The following is a 22,442-nucleotide window of genomic DNA, read 5'->3' as shown; positions in this document are numbered from 1 at the left end:
ATGAAAATATTATGATAGCTATTATAGAGGGTGCATTTCGATAGACTTACATGCGTACCTCTATATTTCACTGGCAAGTTTGTATTGGAGATCTTCGTATAGGCGGTATAATCTTAGTCTTTTCTTCTCAGGTTTATTTGCTCATCTGGGAACTACCAGACTTTTTTCTTAGAGTGCAGAGATAAGAAATTATTTGAAGAGGATTTAATTTTAAAAATTTGTAAGATACCTGAATAGGAGAATCCTAACTGTAAATTTTCTATTGTGATTGGTGTGGTAAGAGGAAAGAAGAAATAAGCGATGAGAGAAAGATACAGAGTTTAAAGGGTGAAGAGGAGAATGAAATCTGAATACAAACTGTAGGTTATCTAAATTCATTTAAACCAACTTAAATATGTTCTTGGAGTCTCTTCACATAAAGACAATATTCTGTAAGTTGAAAAAAACAAGTCACCTTTTAAGGTTAAAAATGTGGATTTTAGATGATTGTCCTTTCTAAACAGCCAGCATTTTTCTGTTTTCCTTGAGTCTTGCCTACCCCTATCAATCACAAACACCACAAGGCTGATTTCCTTTCTCAGAGTGGTTTCTTGGGCCAAGATATTTTAGACCTGAGTCCTATTTAAGAAGAAACAGAAAAATTATTTCCTTCAGTTGAACTCCTCCACATCTGCAGTTCTCAACTGCATAGCATTTCTTTAGCATAATGGTTTCAAATTGATTAAGGTCTTTTTTTTTCACTCTCTACATGTGGTAATGGGTCAAATTAAATGAGAACAGAGTTATTTCAGAAGTGTATCAGGATGTCTAAAAAAGATCTCTCTAGTGTACGCACGTGCACACACATGCATGCACATACACACACACTGAAATGTCTTCATCCTCACTTCCTTTCACTGAATTTCACCAGAGGAATACAACAAAAATATTTTGTCGTATGAAAACATTGTATATAGATATGAAATTTTCTCCACCCGCCTAGAAATTAGCTTCTGACCCAGAAAAAAAAATCTTGGAAACATGTTTAAGACCTTCCCTAGCCTTGGGAATTTTCCCAAGCCCGGTCCTTTCCCCCAAATATTTACTCCCCATCTTTCTCAAAATACACACTTCCTTGAACATTTGCTCTTTTGCACAAATTATTAGCAGGCTTGTTGCAGCTGTCCAACTTGCAAAAGACCTAGTTTAAAAAGGCCAGTGGTGTAAACATATCCTCTCTGCATAGAGTGAAGAAAGGGCCAAACAGTAACTCTACTTAAAAGACCTAAAAATTTCAAATCCTGAAATCATCTATAAATATTTTGGGACGTATTGGTGTGAAAAGGTGTCGACTCTGAAAGGAAAAGTCAGCAAAACAGGCTTCACGGAAGCAGCACGGTCACGTTTTCTTCCCTCCCAGAAGGTGATATTACTGGATTTTTATAAGCTCAGAGTTTGGAATCTGGTGTTTTCTTAACTGGAAAAGCCTGAGCTTCGTGTTTCCCCAGCATCAGTGACCCAACAAGCATCTGCGCGAAGAGGAGCTGCCGGCTACCTGCAGATAGCGTTCGCGCTGAGCTTTAGAATCCAGAGATTTCTATCTCCTCCTCTCAAAATGCAACTGGTTATTTACTTGTAAACATTTAAATTAGTTCAAACTGATGTGAAAACTTTGTCAGTGGGGTGTGTGTGTGTGTGCGTGCGTGTAGTGTGCGCGCGCCTGCCTGCCAGTGGGTTTTTAACAGCACTCACAAATCATTTTGGGATTTTTCCCTGCCCCCTCTCCCTTCTTTTCCGGTTCTCAGTTAAAGCTTTCGGGACTGGAATCAAGGACTTAAGCATGCATTGTGTTTCACCCTCCAGAGTTAAATAACATTCAAGAAATATCAAAGAACCTAACTCTCAATGACCAAATTGACTAAATTTCTGCAAGTTTTAAAAAGTATATGCCTAATTTATACACCTTGCAAAAAATTTCATACTCAATTATGATATTATGTAACATATATGTTCCAAAAGCCACTTTCAACATACCGAAAAAAATGTTTCAAAGACATCAAATAGCGTAAAACACTGTGCCGCAGAGAAGAAATGCATTTAAAGCACCGATGAAAATGGCGTGCAGTATAATTACCTCAAGTTGGTATTCGCTCGACACCCTGACACTAATTTTATTCAAGGCATTGGGAAATAAATGTTTTAAAAGCACTCCTTTCCGAATGGTGGAGCCGGTGGGGGCTGTGAGCTCGTTAAGGAAAGGAAAGGGTAAAGTTTCCAGCACGCAAAAATAATCAAATAATCCATTTAAAATAAGCGTCTATGTAGATCGTCAGCCTTTTATGCCCACATTTTTAACGCTTGCCCTGTACGTGGATTGATTTTTTTTTCTTTCAGCATTTCCTAGCCAGATGGATTTTTGCTACTGCAGATCAGCAGAGGGTGTCAGATCTTTCAGAGTGCACCAGGCTGGAACGAGCAGAGCTTCTTAGCAACTCTCTTCTCCGCCCCCCTCCCCTCATTCTCGCGCTCTCTTCCTCCCTCAGACAACTCGCCCCCCGCCCTCCGCCCCCCTCCACGTAATTCCGAAAGAACAGAAGAAAGAGAAGGAGAACAGGAAAAGAAGAGCTAGTAAGCGAGAGCGAGAGCACAGAAAAGAAAGAAAGAAAAAAAAAAGCCTTAAGAGGACCGAAGGGGAGGAAAGGAAAAGGATGGACAACCACAAAACGCAGCGATTGCGGAAATTTTCCAGCGCCATTGGCTGGGCAGCGTGAGTCCTTCGGTCGGGCGTGATTTCAGCACCGGGGGGACTGGACAGCACCTCGGGGGGACTTCTGGGCAACCCGCAACCACAGCAAGAACTCCACCAGCAGCCTCAACAACAGAAGCCGCGGAAAACCCTGCTTTGTATCAGAGAGGCAAGGTCAGTCCGACGCACAGCCATGCACAGGCAGTGCGCCTGTACGCTGCAAACCCTCTGCTTGTTTCTCTAACATGCACTTGCTTCTAATTACTAGCATTGTTTCATTTCTGATCAGTGAGGATCAATAGATGAGATTCTGTAAGGGTGTACTTTTAATTTATATGTATATATTTAACTTCTTTTTCTGTTATTTTTAAAAGGTTGTGGGGGAGTGGGGTTTTTTTCCTACTTTTTTTTTTTTTTTTTTTTTTTTTTTTTTTTTTTGCTTGCCTTGCACTACGTGCCTGGATAGTTTGTGGATATAATTATTGACTGGCGTCTGGGCTATTGCAGTGCGGGGGGGTTAGGGAGGAAGGAATCCACCCCCACCCCCCCAAACCCTTTTCTTCTCCTTTCCTGGGTTCGGACATTGGAGCACTAAATGAACTTGAATTGTGTCTGTGGCGAGCAGGATGGTCGCTGTTACTTTGTGATGAGATCGGGGATGAATTGCTCGCTTTAAAAATGCTGCTTTGGATTCTGTTGCTGGAGACGTCTCTTTGTTTTGCCGCTGGAAACGTTACAGGGGACGTTTGCAAAGAGAAGATCTGTTCCTGCAATGAGATAGAAGGGGACCTACACGTAGACTGTGAAAAAAAGGGCTTCACAAGTCTGCAGCGTTTCACTGCCCCGACTTCCCAGTTTTACCATTTATTTCTGCATGGCAATTCCCTCACTCGACTTTTCCCTAATGAGTTCGCTAACTTTTATAATGCGGTTAGTTTGCACATGGAAAACAATGGCTTGCATGAAATCGTTCCGGGGGCTTTTCTGGGGCTGCAGCTGGTGAAAAGGCTGCACATCAACAACAACAAGATCAAGTCTTTTCGAAAGCAGACTTTTCTGGGGCTGGACGATCTGGAATATCTCCAGGCTGATTTTAATTTATTACGAGATATAGACCCGGGGGCCTTCCAGGACTTGAACAAGCTGGAGGTGCTCATTTTAAATGACAATCTCATCAGCACCCTACCTGCCAACGTGTTCCAGTATGTGCCCATCACCCACCTCGACCTCCGGGGTAACAGGCTGAAAACGCTGCCCTATGAGGAGGTCTTGGAGCAAATCCCTGGTATTGCGGAGATCCTGCTAGAGGATAACCCTTGGGACTGCACCTGTGATCTGCTCTCCCTGAAAGAATGGCTGGAAAACATTCCCAAGAATGCCCTGATCGGCCGAGTGGTCTGCGAAGCCCCCACCAGACTGCAGGGTAAAGACCTCAATGAAACCACCGAACAGGACTTGTGTCCTTTGAAAAACAGAGTGGATTCTAGTCTCCCGGCGCCCCCTGCCCAAGAAGAGACCTTTGCTCCTGGCCCCCTGCCAACTCCTTTCAAGACAAATGGGCAAGAGGATCACGCCACCCCAGGGTCTGCTCCAAACGGAGGTACAAAGATCCCAGGCAACTGGCAGATCAAAATCAGACCCACAGCAGCGATAGCGACAGGTAGCGCCAGAAACAAACCCTTAGCTAACAGTTTACCCTGCCCTGGGGGCTGCAGCTGCGACCACATCCCAGGGTCGGGTTTAAAGATGAACTGCAACAACCGGAACGTGAGCAGCTTGGCTGATTTGAAGCCCAAGCTCTCTAACGTGCAGGAGCTTTTCCTACGAGATAACAAGATCCACAGCATCCGAAAATCGCACTTTGTGGATTACAAGAACCTTATTCTGTTGGATCTGGGCAACAATAACATCGCTGCTGTAGAGAACAACACTTTCAAGAATCTTTTGGACCTCAGGTGGCTATACATGGATAGCAATTACCTGGACACGCTGTCCCGGGAGAAATTCGCAGGGCTGCAAAACCTAGAGTACCTGAATGTGGAGTACAACGCGATCCAGCTCATCCTCCCGGGCACTTTCAATGCCATGCCCAAACTGAGGATCCTCATTCTCAACAACAACCTGCTGAGGTCCCTGCCTGTGGACGTGTTCGCTGGGGTCTCGCTCTCTAAACTCAGCCTGCACAACAATTACTTCATGTACCTCCCGGTGGCAGGGGTGCTGGACCAGTTAACCTCCATCATCCAGATAGACCTCCACGGAAACCCCTGGGAGTGCTCATGCACCATTGTGCCTTTCAAGCAATGGGCAGAACGCTTGGGTTCCGAAGTGCTGATGAGCGACCTCAAGTGTGAGACGCCGGTGAACTTCTTTAGAAAGGATTTCATGCTCCTCTCCAATGACGAGATCTGCCCCCAGCTGTACGCTAGGATCTCGCCCACGTTAACTTCGCACAGTAAAAACAGCACTGGGTTGGCGGAGACCGGGACGCACTCCAATTCCTACCTAGACACCAGCAGGGTGTCCATCTCGGTGTTGGTCCCGGGACTGCTGCTGGTGTTTGTCACCTCCGCCTTCACCGTGGTGGGCATGCTCGTGTTTATACTGAGGAACCGAAAGCGGTCCAAGAGACGAGATGCCAACTCCTCCGCGTCCGAGATTAATTCCCTACAGACAGTCTGTGACTCTTCCTACTGGCACAATGGGCCTTACAACGCAGATGGGGCCCACAGAGTGTATGACTGTGGCTCTCACTCGCTCTCAGACTAAGACCCGAACCCCAATAGGGGAGGACAGAGGGAAGGCGATACATCCTTCCCCGCCGCAGGCACCCCGGGGGCTGGAGGGGCATGTACCCAAATCCCCGCGCCATCAGCCTGGATGGGCATAAGTAGATAAATAACTGTGAGCTCGCACAACCGAAAGGGGCTGACCCCTTACTTAGCTCCCTCCTTGAAACAAAGAGCAGACTGTGGCGAGCTGGGAGAGTGCAGCCAGCTCGCTCTTTGCTGAGAGCCCCTTTTGACAGAAAGCCCAGCACGACCCTGCTGGAAGAACTGACAGTGCCCTCGCCCTCGGTCCCGGGGCCTGTGGGGTTGGATGCCGCGGTTCTATACATATATACATATATCCACATCTATATAGAGAGATAGATATCTATTTTTCCCCTGTGGATTAGCCCCATGATGGCTCCCTGTTGGCTACGCAGGGTTGGGCAGTTGCACGAAGGCATGAATGTATTGTAAATAAGTAACTTTGACTTCTGACAAAAAACAAAAAGTGCTGCATGGCTCGCATGGAATCCACGCGCTCCAGGGACTCTGCCCGCCCCCGCGACTGGAGACGGCATCTCGTTCACAGCACCCACCCTCTTACCTGATAAGTTCCATCGTATCAAACTTTCTATAAACAAAATACAGTATAATCAGAAAGTGCCATTTCGCCATTATTTGTGATCGGTAGGCAGTTCAGAGCATACGTCAACTGTGAAAAAAATGTAAAGGTTTTATTTAAGACATTTGCATGGCTAGTCATCAGTCCATTTTATGAGTTAACAATGTATTTTGTTGAGGGAAGTTTTTAGGGGTTGTTTTGGGTTCTTTTATTTTGATGGTGATGTTTTATTTTATTTTATTTTTTCAGGGGGTCTTTTTTTAAATACATATCCAATAATGCCTTCCATCTGAATGTAAAATAAGTACCCATGATTTCTATTATAGTATCAGTGTAATTATTTAAAAAATGATTTTGAGGCAGTTAAGCATGACCAATTAATGTCACTCTAGTGCTTAGGCTGCGATCCTATGGTAGCAATTCTGTGCTGGTATAAATCTTACTTATAAAGTAGGAAAAGAGAACCGAGGAAGCACGTGAAACTTACTAATTCTATTCGAGGATTTTATAATGGCATATTTTTTCAGTATTAAAGCGAAAATGTTTTCAACTCTGGGTCCTTACCTTTTTCCAGCTTCATATTTGCAAGTGGTAAATTGGATTTGCGGTGGAAGAGACAGGGGAGGGAAACGGTTGGGGGTAGATCCCTTCCTGAGCTACATTAAGGCTCTTTCTCTAATCGCCTTACTTAGCTTTTTACCCTTTAAGTAGCTCCTCTTCCCTCGCCCCCACCCTCTACCCCACCCCCACCTTCGCTCAGACTTTACCGGCTTTCCCCAGTCCATAAAGGTCTTGCCCCAACACACACCCCTTCTTTTTTTCCCCTCCCCAAATGCAGCAGTGAATCCCTTTATTAATACTGGAAATCCCTCTCTGCTGCTTTTGTTGGTGCTGCCCACACTGCAGATATATTAAGGATGTTAGGAGAGATTTGATTTAATTGACTCTGCTTAGATCGGTCTCATTAAACAGAGTGGAGATTTCATTGGTCAGCACTCCTCAATGAAAGACAGACCTAATGACTGGCATTTGAGATGCTGCTGGCATTTTGAATTCAACATCTGCTGAAAACGGTAAAACTAATTAGTGTCCACCCACCCTCCCCGCCCCAGCAACTGCATATTGAAATTTGTTAAAGCACTCATCTTTATGGAAATTAATCATTATCCTAAAGAAGTGTTTCTCTCCCATCATCCGGATTTCTGGTTGTGGCCCAGCAATTAACAAAAACAGCTTCAATGTTCGAATTTTATGAACCAGTGTAACTCTGGCCTCAATCATATCCCTCTGGGATTTCTAAACAGTAGTGAAGCTACAAAAAGCAAACAAAACCACACATATTGATGGAGTCTGCATTCCACCACATATCCACCCTTGAGAAGTATGTCAAAAGACTGCAGACTATAGATTTTTTTAAATATAGGATTATAAATCAGCTAGTGAAAGACCTCAGAGCAGTTGTAAGTAGATCTGCCATCTAGAACTCATATTCTAAAGGGAAGTGATTTCTCAGAACAGTGATGTTCTGGAATATGTATTATTTATTTTAACACTTTTTTAATAAAATCTTTATTATAAACCATGACTATTCCTAAGGCCATTCATCATTTTCTCTCTTGATTCTTTTGTTTGTGGACTGCATTTCATGACAGTAAACCTGCAACCTACTCTCCACTGACAGATATTATGGGTTGTTTTCTATTTATTAATTTCTCACAGGATGGCTTTATTCTTTTTACAGAAAGTACAACTGGGTTCTCAGTAAGCAATCAACAGATTTACTTGTGATGGAAAAATTAGGGGAGAAGAGGCATACATTCGACAATGTTATGACCTTTAGAAAGAAAAGAAAAAATGACAGAGGTAGAAACAACATCTCTGGTGGAAGGTGACATTTAATGGCAGATATCTAGTGAGGTATGTTAGTAATTTTGAAACTGATACATGACTAATCTAGGTCAGGAAACTAGAACTTCTCATAGAAGGTGTGCACAGAGGCAAGAACTTTTCTTCATTTTAATTGAAAAGAAATTACAGTATACAAAACAAGGTTAAAGGGGTAAAATTATTTTTAAATAGTACCTTCAATGGTTTTGGAGTATTCATTGTGTGCCACGCATGTGCTAAGTGATTTACATAATTATTTAATTTAATCTCCACAACCACAGGGCAGTTAGTAAGATACTATTTCAATTATACAGATGAGAAAGTTGAGGCTTAAGAAAAGTCAGCAGTAACTCTGGTCATACATGGTAAATAGTGGAGTGGAATTTAAATTCAATTTTCCTTGTACTCAAAGACCTTATATTTTGAGTGAGTAATCACATACATTTACCTGATGAAGTTCTTAAGGCAATCTTAAAAAAAACGCATTTATGAAAATACTATATAACAAATTAGGCACTCAGTTTGTATATTCATAGCCAAATATGTATTGGTGGCCCTTTATATTTCCAGTATTTCTTGCAGCAACAGAAATTTGCCCTTCATTCAATGGAGATAACTTCAGTGTGTTCTCCAAGAGTAGTATATAAGAAGACATAGTACATAAAAGAAAAGATGAGTGTGCTAAATGAGTTCATAAATTATAGATATTCAAATGATTGAAACTAAATCATCTATATATTGACTCTAAAATTGTAGGACTATCAGAATATTTTAATAAATAATATATGTTAAAAATCTATGTACAAAAGATATCCAATAATTTCATGTATAAGAACATTTTTTAATTTAATCTAGCAGGGTTTTATTCATTTTGATAAAATATCTCCGTCACAATTAATTAATATACATTAGTTTTATACAAGTATATGTTAGTTTATAAGATACATAATACATTTGGTCACACCATGTAACTTTCATTTTAAAATACTTAGCATCGGCCGGGCGCGGTGGCTCACGCCTGTAATCCCAGCACTTTCGGAGGCCGAGGCGGGCAGATCACGAGGTCAGGAGATCCAGACCATCCTGGCTAACACGGTGAAACCCCATCTCTACTAAAAATACAAAAAATTAGCCAGGCGAGGTGGCTGGCGCCTGTAGTCCCAGCTACTCGGGAGGCTGAGGCAGGAGAATGGTGTGAACCTCGGGGGGTGGAGCCTGCAGTGAGCCAAAATCGCACCACTGCACTCCAGCCTGGGCGACAGCGAGACTCCGTCTCAAAAAAAAAAACAAAAACTTAGCATCTTCTCTTTGTTTTGTCTTTGCATAAAATGCTCATGTAACTGTAGTTAATCATGTACATTAGTTGAGATATCTTGTTTCTAGTTAAATCATTCTTTAGTTCATTAAAGTAAAAGAGATTTTAGTTGTGCCCAATGGAAAAGGAGGAAAGAAGGATCTTGTTTAGTTACATTGCCTTAGAGAAAGTAGTAGCTTCTGTGGCTGCTGCTATAACTAAGAATATCCTAGAATTTAAGTTGTTGCCATAGAAATTTATTGTTTAACCATTTTTACATGCTTACCCAAGAGGAGACTGAAATAGCTAATATAACATTAACATAACAAGATTCTTTGTCTTAACAGTATTTATATTATATGTACTTAGAATTGTCAGAAATTTTAATGTATTTAAGTTATATTGGTGAGTATAAAGACCGTTTGTTAATTTCTTTTTCAGTTTTCTAATGTTATTTAGTAGGTAGAGAGAGGTAGATAAATTTGCAAGGGTGAACATGGAAGTTCTGTTTATAATGTGTTAGCGTAATATTGAAAATAGTGGTTTCTAATTCAGCAGTCCTGCTAATTTATAAATCTTATTTTTATTTGTATACTTATTTAAAGAAAAATGGAAATATAAAATGTGCTAAATATTTAATTTTAGCATGTATTAACTTTTGATTCATCTTCTCTATTATTGAAATCTATTCATTTAATCTAAGAGATGAACTCTGCATGATATCAATAGATATAGCACATGCATACTGAAGATTTTTAAGTTCTATGATTTGCTTTAACATGGCCCTGAACCATAAAGAGGGCTAAATTAAATACCTTTCTTATAATCCCCTGTCATTTTCTTTCATCTATAGTGTTATCAAAATGTTATTATAACATGAAGACATACAAGATTTTCTTCTTGGCATTGAAAAGAAATGCTACTAAGTGGTTTCATAAAGCCATTTATTAATAAATTTTGAAACGTGAGCTAAATTTGTTGTGACCTATTACAATTTGTTATGATCTACCAAAATTCAATCAGATTTCAGAAAAAAATTGAATAGTTAAGATAATAACAAATTAAGTGTTTAAAACCTACAGTTTTAAAATGAAATAAACCACTGAAGAAATCATCTTTGATGATTAAGCCCAGTATAACCCTTTCCCTCAACTGACTAGCAATTTCACTTTATTGGCTTAGACCTCAATAGCCAATTAATTACTCTTTTTCCACTTACCTGCTAAATATATATTATGTTACACACTTGAAATATAATTACATTTTATACTTGAACTTCACACAAAGGTTATTGGAGAATTACCTAATAGTTTGAAGACTTTTGAATGTGTTAGACATAAATATTCAATTGGCAACATTAATTGGGCACTTGCCACATAAAAAATATTATAGAAGCTCTCTTGGGAAAATAAAATAAGGCCATTTAACCCTCAAGTAGTTTATGCCCCACAAAGGTGAGATATATACATCATTGGAATTATAGAACAGTGCATAACTGGCAGTGTTTAAAGAATGCCACTAGAACATATTGTGTTTCTTTCAAGTAATTTAGGTTTTGAATCATTTGAAAAAGTGTAATCATTACATCAGTTTTATTAGTCAGTGTAAAGAGATGAAAATCTTAAAACAATGTTTTAAATGATAGAAGTAATTTAATTACTTCACTAGTCTTATTTTCACTTCTTTTTCTGTGAAATGGGAATAATTCCTGTTATTTTATAACTTCATGAAGAATTTTCTAACAAGCATTCTAAAAAGAAATAATCAAACCAGTTTTTATCAGGACAAGTGAATGACTGATAATTTTCCAACTGTACTTATCTGAGAAATCAAACATGACATTAGAAAATTAAATAAAATATTTCATATTATAAGAAGTTTAGAAATAGTCTCTGGGCACTTAGGTTTGATTTTTGTTATTTATATATATAATAGATTTAGATTATAGAAGCTTTAATATAATATTGTATATAATTTTACAATTTTACTGTAAAGCTAATAATCATCTTGCTATTTTTTTGTTTAGTAAAACTTAATATTCAATTACTTAGTAGTAACGTCCAGATGCACAAGTCCAAAGGTTTAACAGGCAGGAAGGAGTAAGCTAAGCCATGCATTTACTGACTTATATGTCTTTTTCTCTTTGCTTCCAACTCCATTTCTTGGCAGAAGAATACAAGAAGGAAACATGCTCAGCTGTAGCATATCGATAGAAAAAGTCAATATATAGTGAAAAATGAAAGTGCCTCAAATATAGATGATAAATGGCCACTCCACAGCATTATCAAAGAAGCAGTCTTTGCTTCCCAGGAAAGGAGGATAAGTGGAAAAGGGTCACTAGCACCATAAACAATAATGGCTGTTACCAGATTCTGTGACATTGATTGTGCGCTTTTCCATTTTAAATCAATATCTTGTTTAACATTTCCAAGCTGCATATGAAAGAAAAAAAGAAATTCACATCATTATGATAGTAATAGGATTTGGATAATATTCTGTGCTTATATAGAATTTACTGCCTCTTCCATAAAATAATAAGATTACAAAATAGTTAAGGAATTTGAAACTATACATTGCCTCTATACTGTAGTAGAAGCTGTACATTTTAGTCCAGGTATTATTATTTATTTAAAAACCTGTCATATAATTAAAATAATTCTACATGACTAAATTATTATATTTGAAATATTTTGTTCGTTAAATATGAAATGGTATCATACAATAATTATGTACTAATTTATGTCCAATTAGATAAATTTTGTAGCGAATTTGATTCACTTGTGAATCCAGTTGACTTTACTTGATTGGGCATATTTACCATCAGTGCGTTTTTTGGTATCTTATACAGTAAATTATTGGATATGGCTTTGTCATAACTAAGTCGATATTAACGTTAGTGAACTTCTCAGTGTTTTTAAATCATGGATGTAAATTGGCTTAACTAATTATCAAATGAATCTAAAGAGATTGAAATGACTAAGTTACTTAAGTAAATCGTTTAATGCTGTTAATCCCTCTGTTTCCTGAATGACTAAATATTTTCCTATATCTCAGCACATGCTTTAATGAGAGAGAACCCTTAATTTTTTTTCTTGATCAGAAAATGTTACTTTTTAAATTTTTCAGCAAAACTTTGATTGGATGATATTTGTATTTTTCACCGTAACAGTCAACTCTCCAACAATCAGATTTCATGATACAGATGGTATTTGGAATAATGAGACATTAATACGTAAAAAGTAGAGTGTTCCAGGAGAGTATTTTATCTTATGGTGTAATATTATGAGAAACAAGACTTGAAGCCGAGAAACTAACAGCTAGAAATAGCAGTTATCTCCAAGAATTGAATTACATGGAATGTCATGTTACCATTTTTTTTTTTTTTTTTTTTTTTTTTTGAGAGGGGGTCTCTCTTTGTCGCCCAGGCTGGAGTGCAGTGGTGCGATCTCGGCTCACTACAAGCTCCGCCTCCCGGGTTCACGCCATTCTCCTGCCTCAGGGACTACAGGCGCCCGCCACCACGCCCGGCTAATTTTTTGTATTTTTAGTAGAGACGGGGTTTCACTGTGGTCTCGACCCGGTGACCTCGTGATCCGCCCGCCTCGGCCTCCCAAAGTGCTGGGATTACAAGCGTGAGCCACCGCGCCCGGCTGTCATGTTACTATTTTAACTCAAAATTTATAACATCAAATTAAGAAGAAAGTAAGATGAGAGCACATTTGAACATTATTTGCATGAGTATGACATGACTAATAGCCAGTTGAGAGATATTTATGCCACGATTTTTTACAAAATAGAGCCTTTTTTTCAGTATTCTTTTCATGGATAGCTAATATTTTGCCTATTAAATTTCCATCCCTGCAAGCCCAATTTACGTACTTGATGAACAATTAAATCCATATGTTGGCGAAAAGAGTCAAACTCTGTAAAATATTTTAAGAGATTTATTCTGAGCCAAATATGAGTGACCATGGCCCATGACACAGCCCTCAGGGGGTCCTGAGAACATGTGCCCAAGATGGTCAGGGTACAGCTTGGTCTTATATTTTAGGGAGGCATGAGACATCAATCAGATACATTTTTTTTTTTTTTTTTTTTTGAGACGGAGTCTCGCTCTGTCGCGCAGGCTGGAGTGCAGTGGCGCAATCTCGGCTCACTGCAAGATCCACCTCCCGGGTTCAAGCCATTCTCCTGCCTCAGCCTCCCAAGTAGCTGGGACTACAGGCGCCCGCCACCACGCCCGGCTAATTTTTTGTGTTTTTTTAGTAGAGACAGGGTTTCACTGTGTTAGCCAGGATGGTCTCGATCTCCTGACCTCGTGATCTGCCCGCCTCGACCCCCCAAAGTGCTGGGATTACAGGCGTGAGCCACCGCGCCCAGCCAATCAGATACATTTAAGAAGTACATTGGTTTGGTTTAGAAAGGCAGGACAATTCAAAGTGGGGGCTTCCAGGTTACTGGTAAATTTAAACATTTTCTGGTTGACGATTGAGTTTATCTGAAGACCTGGGATCAATGGAAAGGAATGTTTAGGTTAAGATAAAAGATTATGGAGACTGAGTTGTATTGTGCAGACGATTCTCTCAGATAGCAGACTTCAGAGAGAGAGCAGGTTGTAAAATGTTTCTAATCAGACCTAAAAGGGTGCCTGGCTGTTAGTTGATTATCCCTTGGATCTGGAAAGAAAGGAAGGAAAACAAAGCGGAAAAGGGATTCTCCATAGGATGTGGATTTTTCCCACAAGAGATTTTTACAGGGCAATTTAAAGGTATGGCAAGGAAATATATTTTGGAGTTAAATATTTTTTTCCCTTGTCTGCTAATGTTATGCCAGAGTCAGACTGAAAAGTAAGTCATGATATATAGGGTCAAATAAAACCCATCTGATGAGAATTTATGATTTGTAGGGCATGACTCCGTAGACCCCTTAGGTAGGAATTTGGGCAAGATAAAAAATTCAGAGCTTAGTCCTCACATAGACTGGAAACAGGGTTATTCTGTTTTATAAATTCAGGATTTTTAGTTCATAATATATGAAACTAGCACAACATACTACAAGAAGATAAATTTCAACCTATATTTCTGTTGTCTTTTAAATGATGAATGAGAAATATTTTCACTACAGCCTTTAAAATAAAGTGAGTTCTTCAGAATACAAGTGTCAGTAGTAAATGTATCATATAGCCCGAAGTGGTTCGAGGAGCCAACATAGCATTATGTCAGGGAGCTACATCTTAATTATACCAAATTCAAAATACGAAAAGGAACAGGAAAACAAGTGGGATGATAGCAATTTTACTTTGATTGATAGAACAACCATATATGATGCAAAAATCCCACTGCTAGGTATATACCCAGAAAAAAAAATCAGTTTAATGAAGAGATATCTGCTGTTCCATCTGCAGTATTTACAATACATATATTTATTGATCATTTACTGTATACCGGACACTTATGCAGAGATTTTAAAGCTATACAGAACAGACTATGCTTCTGTTTACCTGAATTTACATTCTATAGAGGATTACAGAAGAACAAAAAACAATAAGTAATAGATAACATAAATTTGAATACCTAAGAGCTATGAATGAAAAAAATGATCTACTCCTTTCTTTTAGGGTCATCAGAGAATTTCTCTTTGAGGAGATGACTTGAATTACATGAAAAATGATAAGAAAGGAACACACATTTTAATACTTGGAGCAACAGAGATTTTGGAAAATAAATCACCAAGTACAATATATTGTAATTTAAAAATGTTTGAAAACTAAAAAGAAAAGGTGGCTGTAGTCTGGCCCCCATAGGCAGACAAACATAGAGAGGCAAAGATAAGCCAGATAATGCTTTATAGGTTATAGCAAGTAATTTAGATTATAGTTCATGTATAACAGAAAGTTTCAAACTCACAAGTGATATGATCAAAGTAGTATATTTAGATAACCTTTTAGGCTTTTTAAAAAGTGGAATGAATTATGGTGTCAAAGTACAAGACAAACAGCTACTGTTGTAGAGTTTGGGTAAGAGATGATGGTATCTTGGACAATAGTGACAGCAGTGGAGATGGACAGAAGTGCAAAGCTGGAGGAATACTGTTGCTGTAGTGACTAAGAAAAGGAAAATAATTCTGTGAGTTTTTTGTTTTTGAGTTTTGTTTTTTTTTTAATCAACCAACTTGACTATGCCTTTTAATTGAGAGGAAAAGGCTGGAGGAAGCAGGTTTTAGTTGTAGAGTTAACTTTAGTATTTACATTTGAGATTGCCTATTTACATATTCTGGGTAGGCTGCTAATGGGAATATGGAACTCAAGGAGCGTTTAGGAAGTAAAATATGGACTTAGAATTTAGCATTACTCTTTTATTGATGGCTACATTTTACAGATTAAAAACTAAACCTTTGGTTGCATTTAACTGGTGTACTTTACCTTCAGGGCAGATTTATTGAAAATTAAATGTAAACTTATTTTTAGACACAACAAATACAGAAAAGGTATGAAACATATATGATATCTGTAATATCTGTAATTTTTCCCCAAACCAGAAGTTAGTAAAATATTATTTTCTGGAAATCAAGTAATAACAGCTAAAATGGTGTGGAAAAGGATGAAAATAAATTGTGACATAAAGGTACAATGCAAAGCTTAACTTGAAACGCTTAAGTTCTGCTTTAATAGGCGTATTTCAGAATGAGAATGAAGTAACTAACCTTATCCATTACCACTGACTAAAGACTTGGACTTTTATTTCCTAAGAGGAAAGATTTCTGACAAAGCTTATCTTTAGTAATCAACACAAGAATGAGAATCAGATTACTTTTATTTGGTAGTTAAATGTTGGTCTCTGTTTTGAAAGGTTTTTATTTTACCTTTGCTTGTATACAACTCTGTGGTTGGACAAGCTCTTCAGAAAACATGCACAACATTTGGTATTGAGCCCAACCTTTGTGTAGGCAGCACAATTTTTGTTAAAAAATAATGTTTTCTTTATAAAACCATTTATGTGCACATTCAGCTCACTATCATTAACTGTCTCTAATCCCTAACAACCTAGGTATAATTGAACTTAATCTTCTAAGTAAATTGTGATTACTTTTTTTTCTTAATTTTAGTACTGCTGTAATTCAGATAATAGTTTTGGATATGATATAAGAAAAATTTTTCCCCTTCATGAAGCTGTGAGTAGCTTTAGTTATTTCTGTATAGATTTGATACCATGTTGTAAATACCCTGCTTATTTTTTAAAAGAAAGTTAAAAGCTGGATGAAAGCGCTGGTTAGTTTCTCATAATACAGCCTCATGTTACTACAGAGTTCAAAGCCCTTGGAATCGTTTGGGGGTCCACAAAAATGAACCTACGGACAGAGAGTCTTGATTCTGGATTATGTTCTCCTCTAACTAGTTCTGTTAGGCAAGGCTCTTAATTTTAATAAACCTCAATTTTCATATTTACAATGAGACTGTTGGACTAGAATCAAATTGTCAGAAAACATTTTTTGTAAGGGGCCAGATAATAAGTATTTTGGGTGTTATGGGCTAAGATGCAAAATCAAGGATACTATGTTGTTATTATGTACATAAGTATATTATGCAGATATTATGTGTAAAATAAGAGAGAAAACAAATTCCCAAACATTTTTATTGGCAAAATTTAAACTTTATTTACGGGCACAAAAATTTGAATTTTATATAAATTTTATGTGTCACAAAATATTATTTTTAAATTTTTTTCAAGCTCTTAAAAATATAAAAGCCATTCTTTGCTCACAGGGAGCATAAAATCGGGTCTGGTATCAGAATTGATCTGATAATTTGCCAATCCCTAGGCTGGACTAAACACAAGGTACCTAATACAACTCAAACTGGAATTTATTATATGTTCATTAAAATGTCTTCAAAATATTTTACTTCATACAAATGTATAGAATTTTCAAAATTATATAGAATATTTGTACATATATTTTCCTACTCAATTTATGTATTTAAAAAATTATCCCAGTTAATTCATCAAAATATTATTAGAAATGTAGTATAAAAGTAGGCCTGGAATAAAACCATGGTTGAAGAGGATTATAGTAAATTAATCATATTTGATCAATTGAATGTTCCTGGGAGTCATATACCAGTTAAATTTCTCTATTTTGCCTCTTAGTGTACATGCTTGAGCCCACTCTCCAGACTCCTCAGGTGTTACTATTTGGAAGCTGCTGATTACCAGCTTCAAGTTTTTCTATCTATTGGGGGACTGCTTGTCCCTGTGGCCAGCTGCAACCAATTATTTTAGAGAGACAGCTAGCAACTGCCTGACCATCACATGATGGTCACCTGACATTACTGGTATAGGGTTGGGAGGGGGAGGTCTCTCTCCTGCCCTGCTCCTCTCTGACTAGCTACCTGCTTAGTAACCTGTAACTGTGTCATTTCTAATACTAGCTCTTGGAACTATCAACTGTGTGAACTTAACCAAGTTACTAACCTTACAGCATGTCGATTTTCTTACCTGTAATACATGTACGACAACAATAGTACCTACCTCAAGCAATATAGTGTATGTATCAATGTGAATATGAATGTGAAAGTGTCATGAAAGAGAATATAGTAATCCTTAAAACAACTGTTGAGACATTATGAAGTTTCAGAAAGCATTAGCTATTTATTAATAGGAGAGAAAAATTTTATAATTTTTAAAAATCCTCAAAATAATCCTATCTGGTAGGCAATTTTAAAAATCACTATTTTATAAATAAAGAATCAGGATGAGAAAGCAACTTGCTCGAGAGTACACTGTGAAGTGTCAGAGCCAAAATTCAAATCCAGGACTGAGGGACTTAAATGCATTAAATGCATTTTAACTTGATGAAAGATTGTCAGTGTCTATCCACCTAAATCTTCTGTGACACTTTTCTGACACCCACATGCTTGTTGTTTTTCCTGGGATGATAGGTATACAATGCTATCTTGTAATTATATTTCACCATTCCATATCTACCATGAAGTAAATACGTGATTTTTAGAATTTAATACAATTAAATTCACATCCTTCCTCACTTGTTCTACTTATTGGGCAGTAACTGATACTCTAAAATGTCATTTCTCTTCCTTCTGTGCCTCTACCAACTAAGCTTCATCTAAATCTCTTCATGGTAGCTGATTTTAGCTAGTCTATAGAAAGAAACAAAAACACCTCAAACTACATAGCCCTAGGATGTGATGAAACGGTTTAATAATTTTTTTTTTTTGCAAGAGATGTGATGTTTTAAAAAATTTAATAGCAGTGTGGTAGTTTAAACAAGTGCATGTTTAATCCTAGCGTTTCAGTGGGAATGTTTGGCAGAAATAGTGCTTCTTATTGCATATAAATAAAATATGCTAAGGAGCCAAATCACCTTTTTTTAAGTCAATCAGATATTTTAAAATTTATCTTTCTCAATCTTTATCTTTAAAAAATTTTTATTTATTTATCTGACAAATAGTATTGTATATATATTTATGGGATACAATGGGATGTTTTGATATATGTATACATTGTTGAAAGATTAAAGCAAGCGAATTAACATATTCATCCCCTCACTTAGTTATCTTTTTTTGTATGTGGTGAGAACGTGTAAGGTCTACTTTTCTCCATCACCTCGGCAAATAAGACTAGGGGATTTTGCTTTTTTATCACTTTCCAGTTGTCCTATAGTATTGGAAGGGAAATTCTGACTCCTGATTGTACAACAAAAATTCTTCCCCCACCAGGCCGGGCGCGGTGGCTCACGCCTGTAATCCCAGCACTTTGGGAGGCTGAGGCGGTGGGCGGATCACGAGGTCAGGAGATTGAGACCATCCTGGCTAACACAGTGAAACCCCGTCTCTACTGAAAACACAAAAAATTAGCCGGGCGTAGTGGCGGGTGCCTGTAGTCCCAGCTACTCAGGAGGCTGAGGCAGGAGAATGGCGTGAACCCGGGAGGCGGAGCTTGCAGTGAGCCGAGATCCTGCCACTGCACTCCAGCCTGGGGGACAGAGCGAGACTCCCTCTCAAAAAAAAAAAAAAAAAAAACTATTCCTTCACCAAATCAATTATAGAATTGGAGCAGCTATTGTATTTGATTTTGAAACCTCTGTATTAGTTGTCTTCAAGGGTCTTTGGTTTATTTTGCTTGGCATAGCATCTATCAATGGATGTACCTGTAATATTATTTTAATATTGTAATTATTATTAATAATAATAGTCCATGCTATCAGCAATTCATTTTGCCTTCCAGTACTAAACATGAAGTGAGCTAAGATGTCAGAATATACTTGCTTAAGATGAAAAACATGCTTCCCTCTTATGACTTCTAATATAATCTATGTTGACTCTGCTATTTATAAAACTGTGGTCCGTGATTCCAAAGGTCCAAGTAATATCAAAACTCGTGGCCTCCAAAACGGATTTCTTGATTTTAAAATTTAGAGAAATACTGCATTAAATAATTTAAGTAATAGTTCTTATAAGAGTATGTATTCACAAAATCCAATACAGTATTCTGTTTCTATGAGAAACATATATTTCCCACACTTATTGGCCTCACAACCCATTACTCTCCTGTCATTCATATCACCTTTGTTTGTTTTTCCAGAACACTTATTAGAATTGCAGCCCAGAAAAAGTAATTGTCTTACTTAACCAAGGAGGGGAAAAAAAAACCAAGAAAACAGACTCAAATCTTAGAAAACTGAATTCATAGTGGTCTAAAATAATAGGCTCACAGGCAATTTCTTCTGAAAGAAAACTAATAATCCAGGGAACAATAACAACAAAACAAAAAGAGAAGCCATTGCATTTATTTTCTGAGGCTCTCAGGCATCCCTAAGTCCAGTTGTGTGCCATTTACCATAAAGAGCTTGGCCTTTCTTCAATTGTGCCATCTGTTGAAGCACAGAATCACATCACTACTTTATGACCTAGTGGTTCAAAATAGCTTTTGTTTCAAGAAATAGAGGACATGTCATGGACAAACTTTCTCTATTAATCCAGCCCTGGAAGATTGATCATTTTAGCAGCTTCACAGAAATAGGATTAATTGGTCACAATAGTGTATATTTTAAAACTGCACAATTTGAAGTTCCCCTTGTCTTTAATGAGTTTGTCTTTTCCATATATAGATTTCATAAGACTAACAAATAAAATACTATAAATAGTAAACTGATAGCCTACAATTGATTAATATGCAAGTTCTTAAATCTGTAACTGGGTGACTTTCTCACTCAGCTTTATAAGCGTGTTTATTTCCTGTCATTTAGTGTGTTAAAAAGCTAATGGATTTTCCACCTGAACTTATCACTTAGGACTATACTTAATGAAACAAAAGGTCAGTTTATTCTTATTTGCCACTGTTTTGTTAGATCAGTAAGCAAATGTTATGTGTTAAATAATTTACTTCCTGCCTACTTTTAAAATAATTTATACCTATGTTCAGAATAATAAACAGGTATTTTTGAGCACTAGAATATCCAAACACTTTAGAGTCAATTCACATTTTAAGTTTTCCCTGAATAGGTTTCATGTCTTATGTATTTTTCATTCTCCCTGATATATGGAGAATAATAGGTAATTAATGTTAGTTGATTGAATTAACATTACGAGGATATTGATCTTTAAGCTTTGAAATATGGTAGCAGAGTGACAAGGCAAAATCTTTACTTTCAGAGAATATTCAGACCACACTCTTCCCAAATCCAATACTGTGCACCACACGAAGTGTAATATTTGTAAGTAAATAGTTCCATTCCTAGGTCTATTATAAAGATAAAGACAGTGAGATTTCAAAGGGGGTGTATAACTTCATCTGTTGATAAACTAATCGTACATATTTGATAGGTAGAGACAGAAATAGATTTATATAAAGTTAGATTTACATTAAATGATACATTAAAAGCAAGTGAGTCACAGTGCTATAATTCACCAAAGATGTGGCTACAAAAAGATTTTTATAAAATTCTACTGAAGTGTTTCTGGAAAACTTTTCTTCATCCCACCCCACACATACCCTATAGTCTAAGAATAAGGGCAGTAGTACACCACGACCTCTGGGATACTGACTCATGAAGGATAAATAGGACAGAGCACCAATAAATAGAGGTCTATGTTGAAAAATAGGGAAATTTCATCTGTTTCTTTTAATTTGCAAGTCTAATAGAATTATGAGATGAAAAATTGTGTGTTTGCATAGTTTGTTTAACAAATGAAGCAAGACCTTATTATAGATTTAGTAAAACTACTTGTTAAGATTTAGGACTGGTACAAATGTTTTATGCACTTAAAATTTGCCAAATGTTGCCTCATACAGGGCTGAAATAAGGGTCAAATGTGTTTGCAAATAAAGCTTCAGTTTCTTACATAATTTTGAAACTTAAGCTTTCTTAACAATAGTTAATGGGAATTATTAGTTTCTATTAAATGCAATCAGATTTTGTTCCAAATTATGATAGGTCAAGGAATATTAGTTATTCAATATTGATTGGCTTTTCTTGATAATATTTTATAGTTCTTGTAATCCCTTTTGTATTGAAAAATAACTGTAGTCTTATTCATAGGCAATTACTAATGATTATATTTAAGGTATTACACAGTTGTTTTTAAAAAAATCAGTTTTAGAAAAGGATATATAACTTTTCCTATTTTTGTAAATCAATTGGCTTGTATCTTTGAGTTGCATTTTCTAAATTTGGGATTTTAAAACCAATGATTGTATCTGTAAATGTTAGAACAGTGATAACTGTGTTCTAAAGTTTGAGAACATTGTACCAAAATCTGAAATTCCTATGAATTCTTCATGAAATCCTGTTTTACTTTATTTTATTTTATTGCATTAAAACATTTTGACAGATTCACATCACCATTACATTAAGGTTGGGTTTATTTTTCATGATGACTGGGTGGAGAGTTTTTCTTTTTTGACAGAAGAATGAAGTTTTATGATTCATTCACAGTTTTTTTAAACAAAATTAAAGCAGATATACAATAAGAGTGTTTAATACATTTTGCTAAGATGATCAATCTGTCTTTAGAGACACCAAAAATATATAGATTCTCTACTAGAGTGCTCCTATATAATTCATGAATGCTTTGGGGAAAACAAAAAAATAACTCAAGTTTGAGGGAGGAATCCACCATTAGTTGCT

General features: G+C 37.0%; 1 protein-coding gene across 1 annotated transcript; it reads left to right on the top strand.

The window, feature by feature from the left end:
• The first annotated feature begins 2,405 nt into the window (after window positions 1-2,405).
• SLITRK1 (SLIT and NTRK like family member 1) lies at window positions 2,406-7,703 on the top strand. Its single transcript, XM_030813551.1, has one exon. The coding sequence runs from the start codon at window positions 3,404-3,406 to the stop codon at window positions 5,492-5,494; it is 2,091 nt and encodes a 696-aa protein (XP_030669411.1). The 5' UTR covers window positions 2,406-3,403; the 3' UTR covers window positions 5,495-7,703.
• Window positions 7,704-22,442: the final 14,739 nt, after the last annotated feature.

The sequence above is a fragment of the Nomascus leucogenys genome, chromosome 5, assembly GCF_006542625.1.
Source record: "Nomascus leucogenys isolate Asia chromosome 5, Asia_NLE_v1, whole genome shotgun sequence".
NCBI lineage: Eukaryota > Metazoa > Chordata > Mammalia > Primates > Hylobatidae > Nomascus > Nomascus leucogenys.
This window is presented reverse-complemented; position numbering and strand designations above follow the sequence as displayed.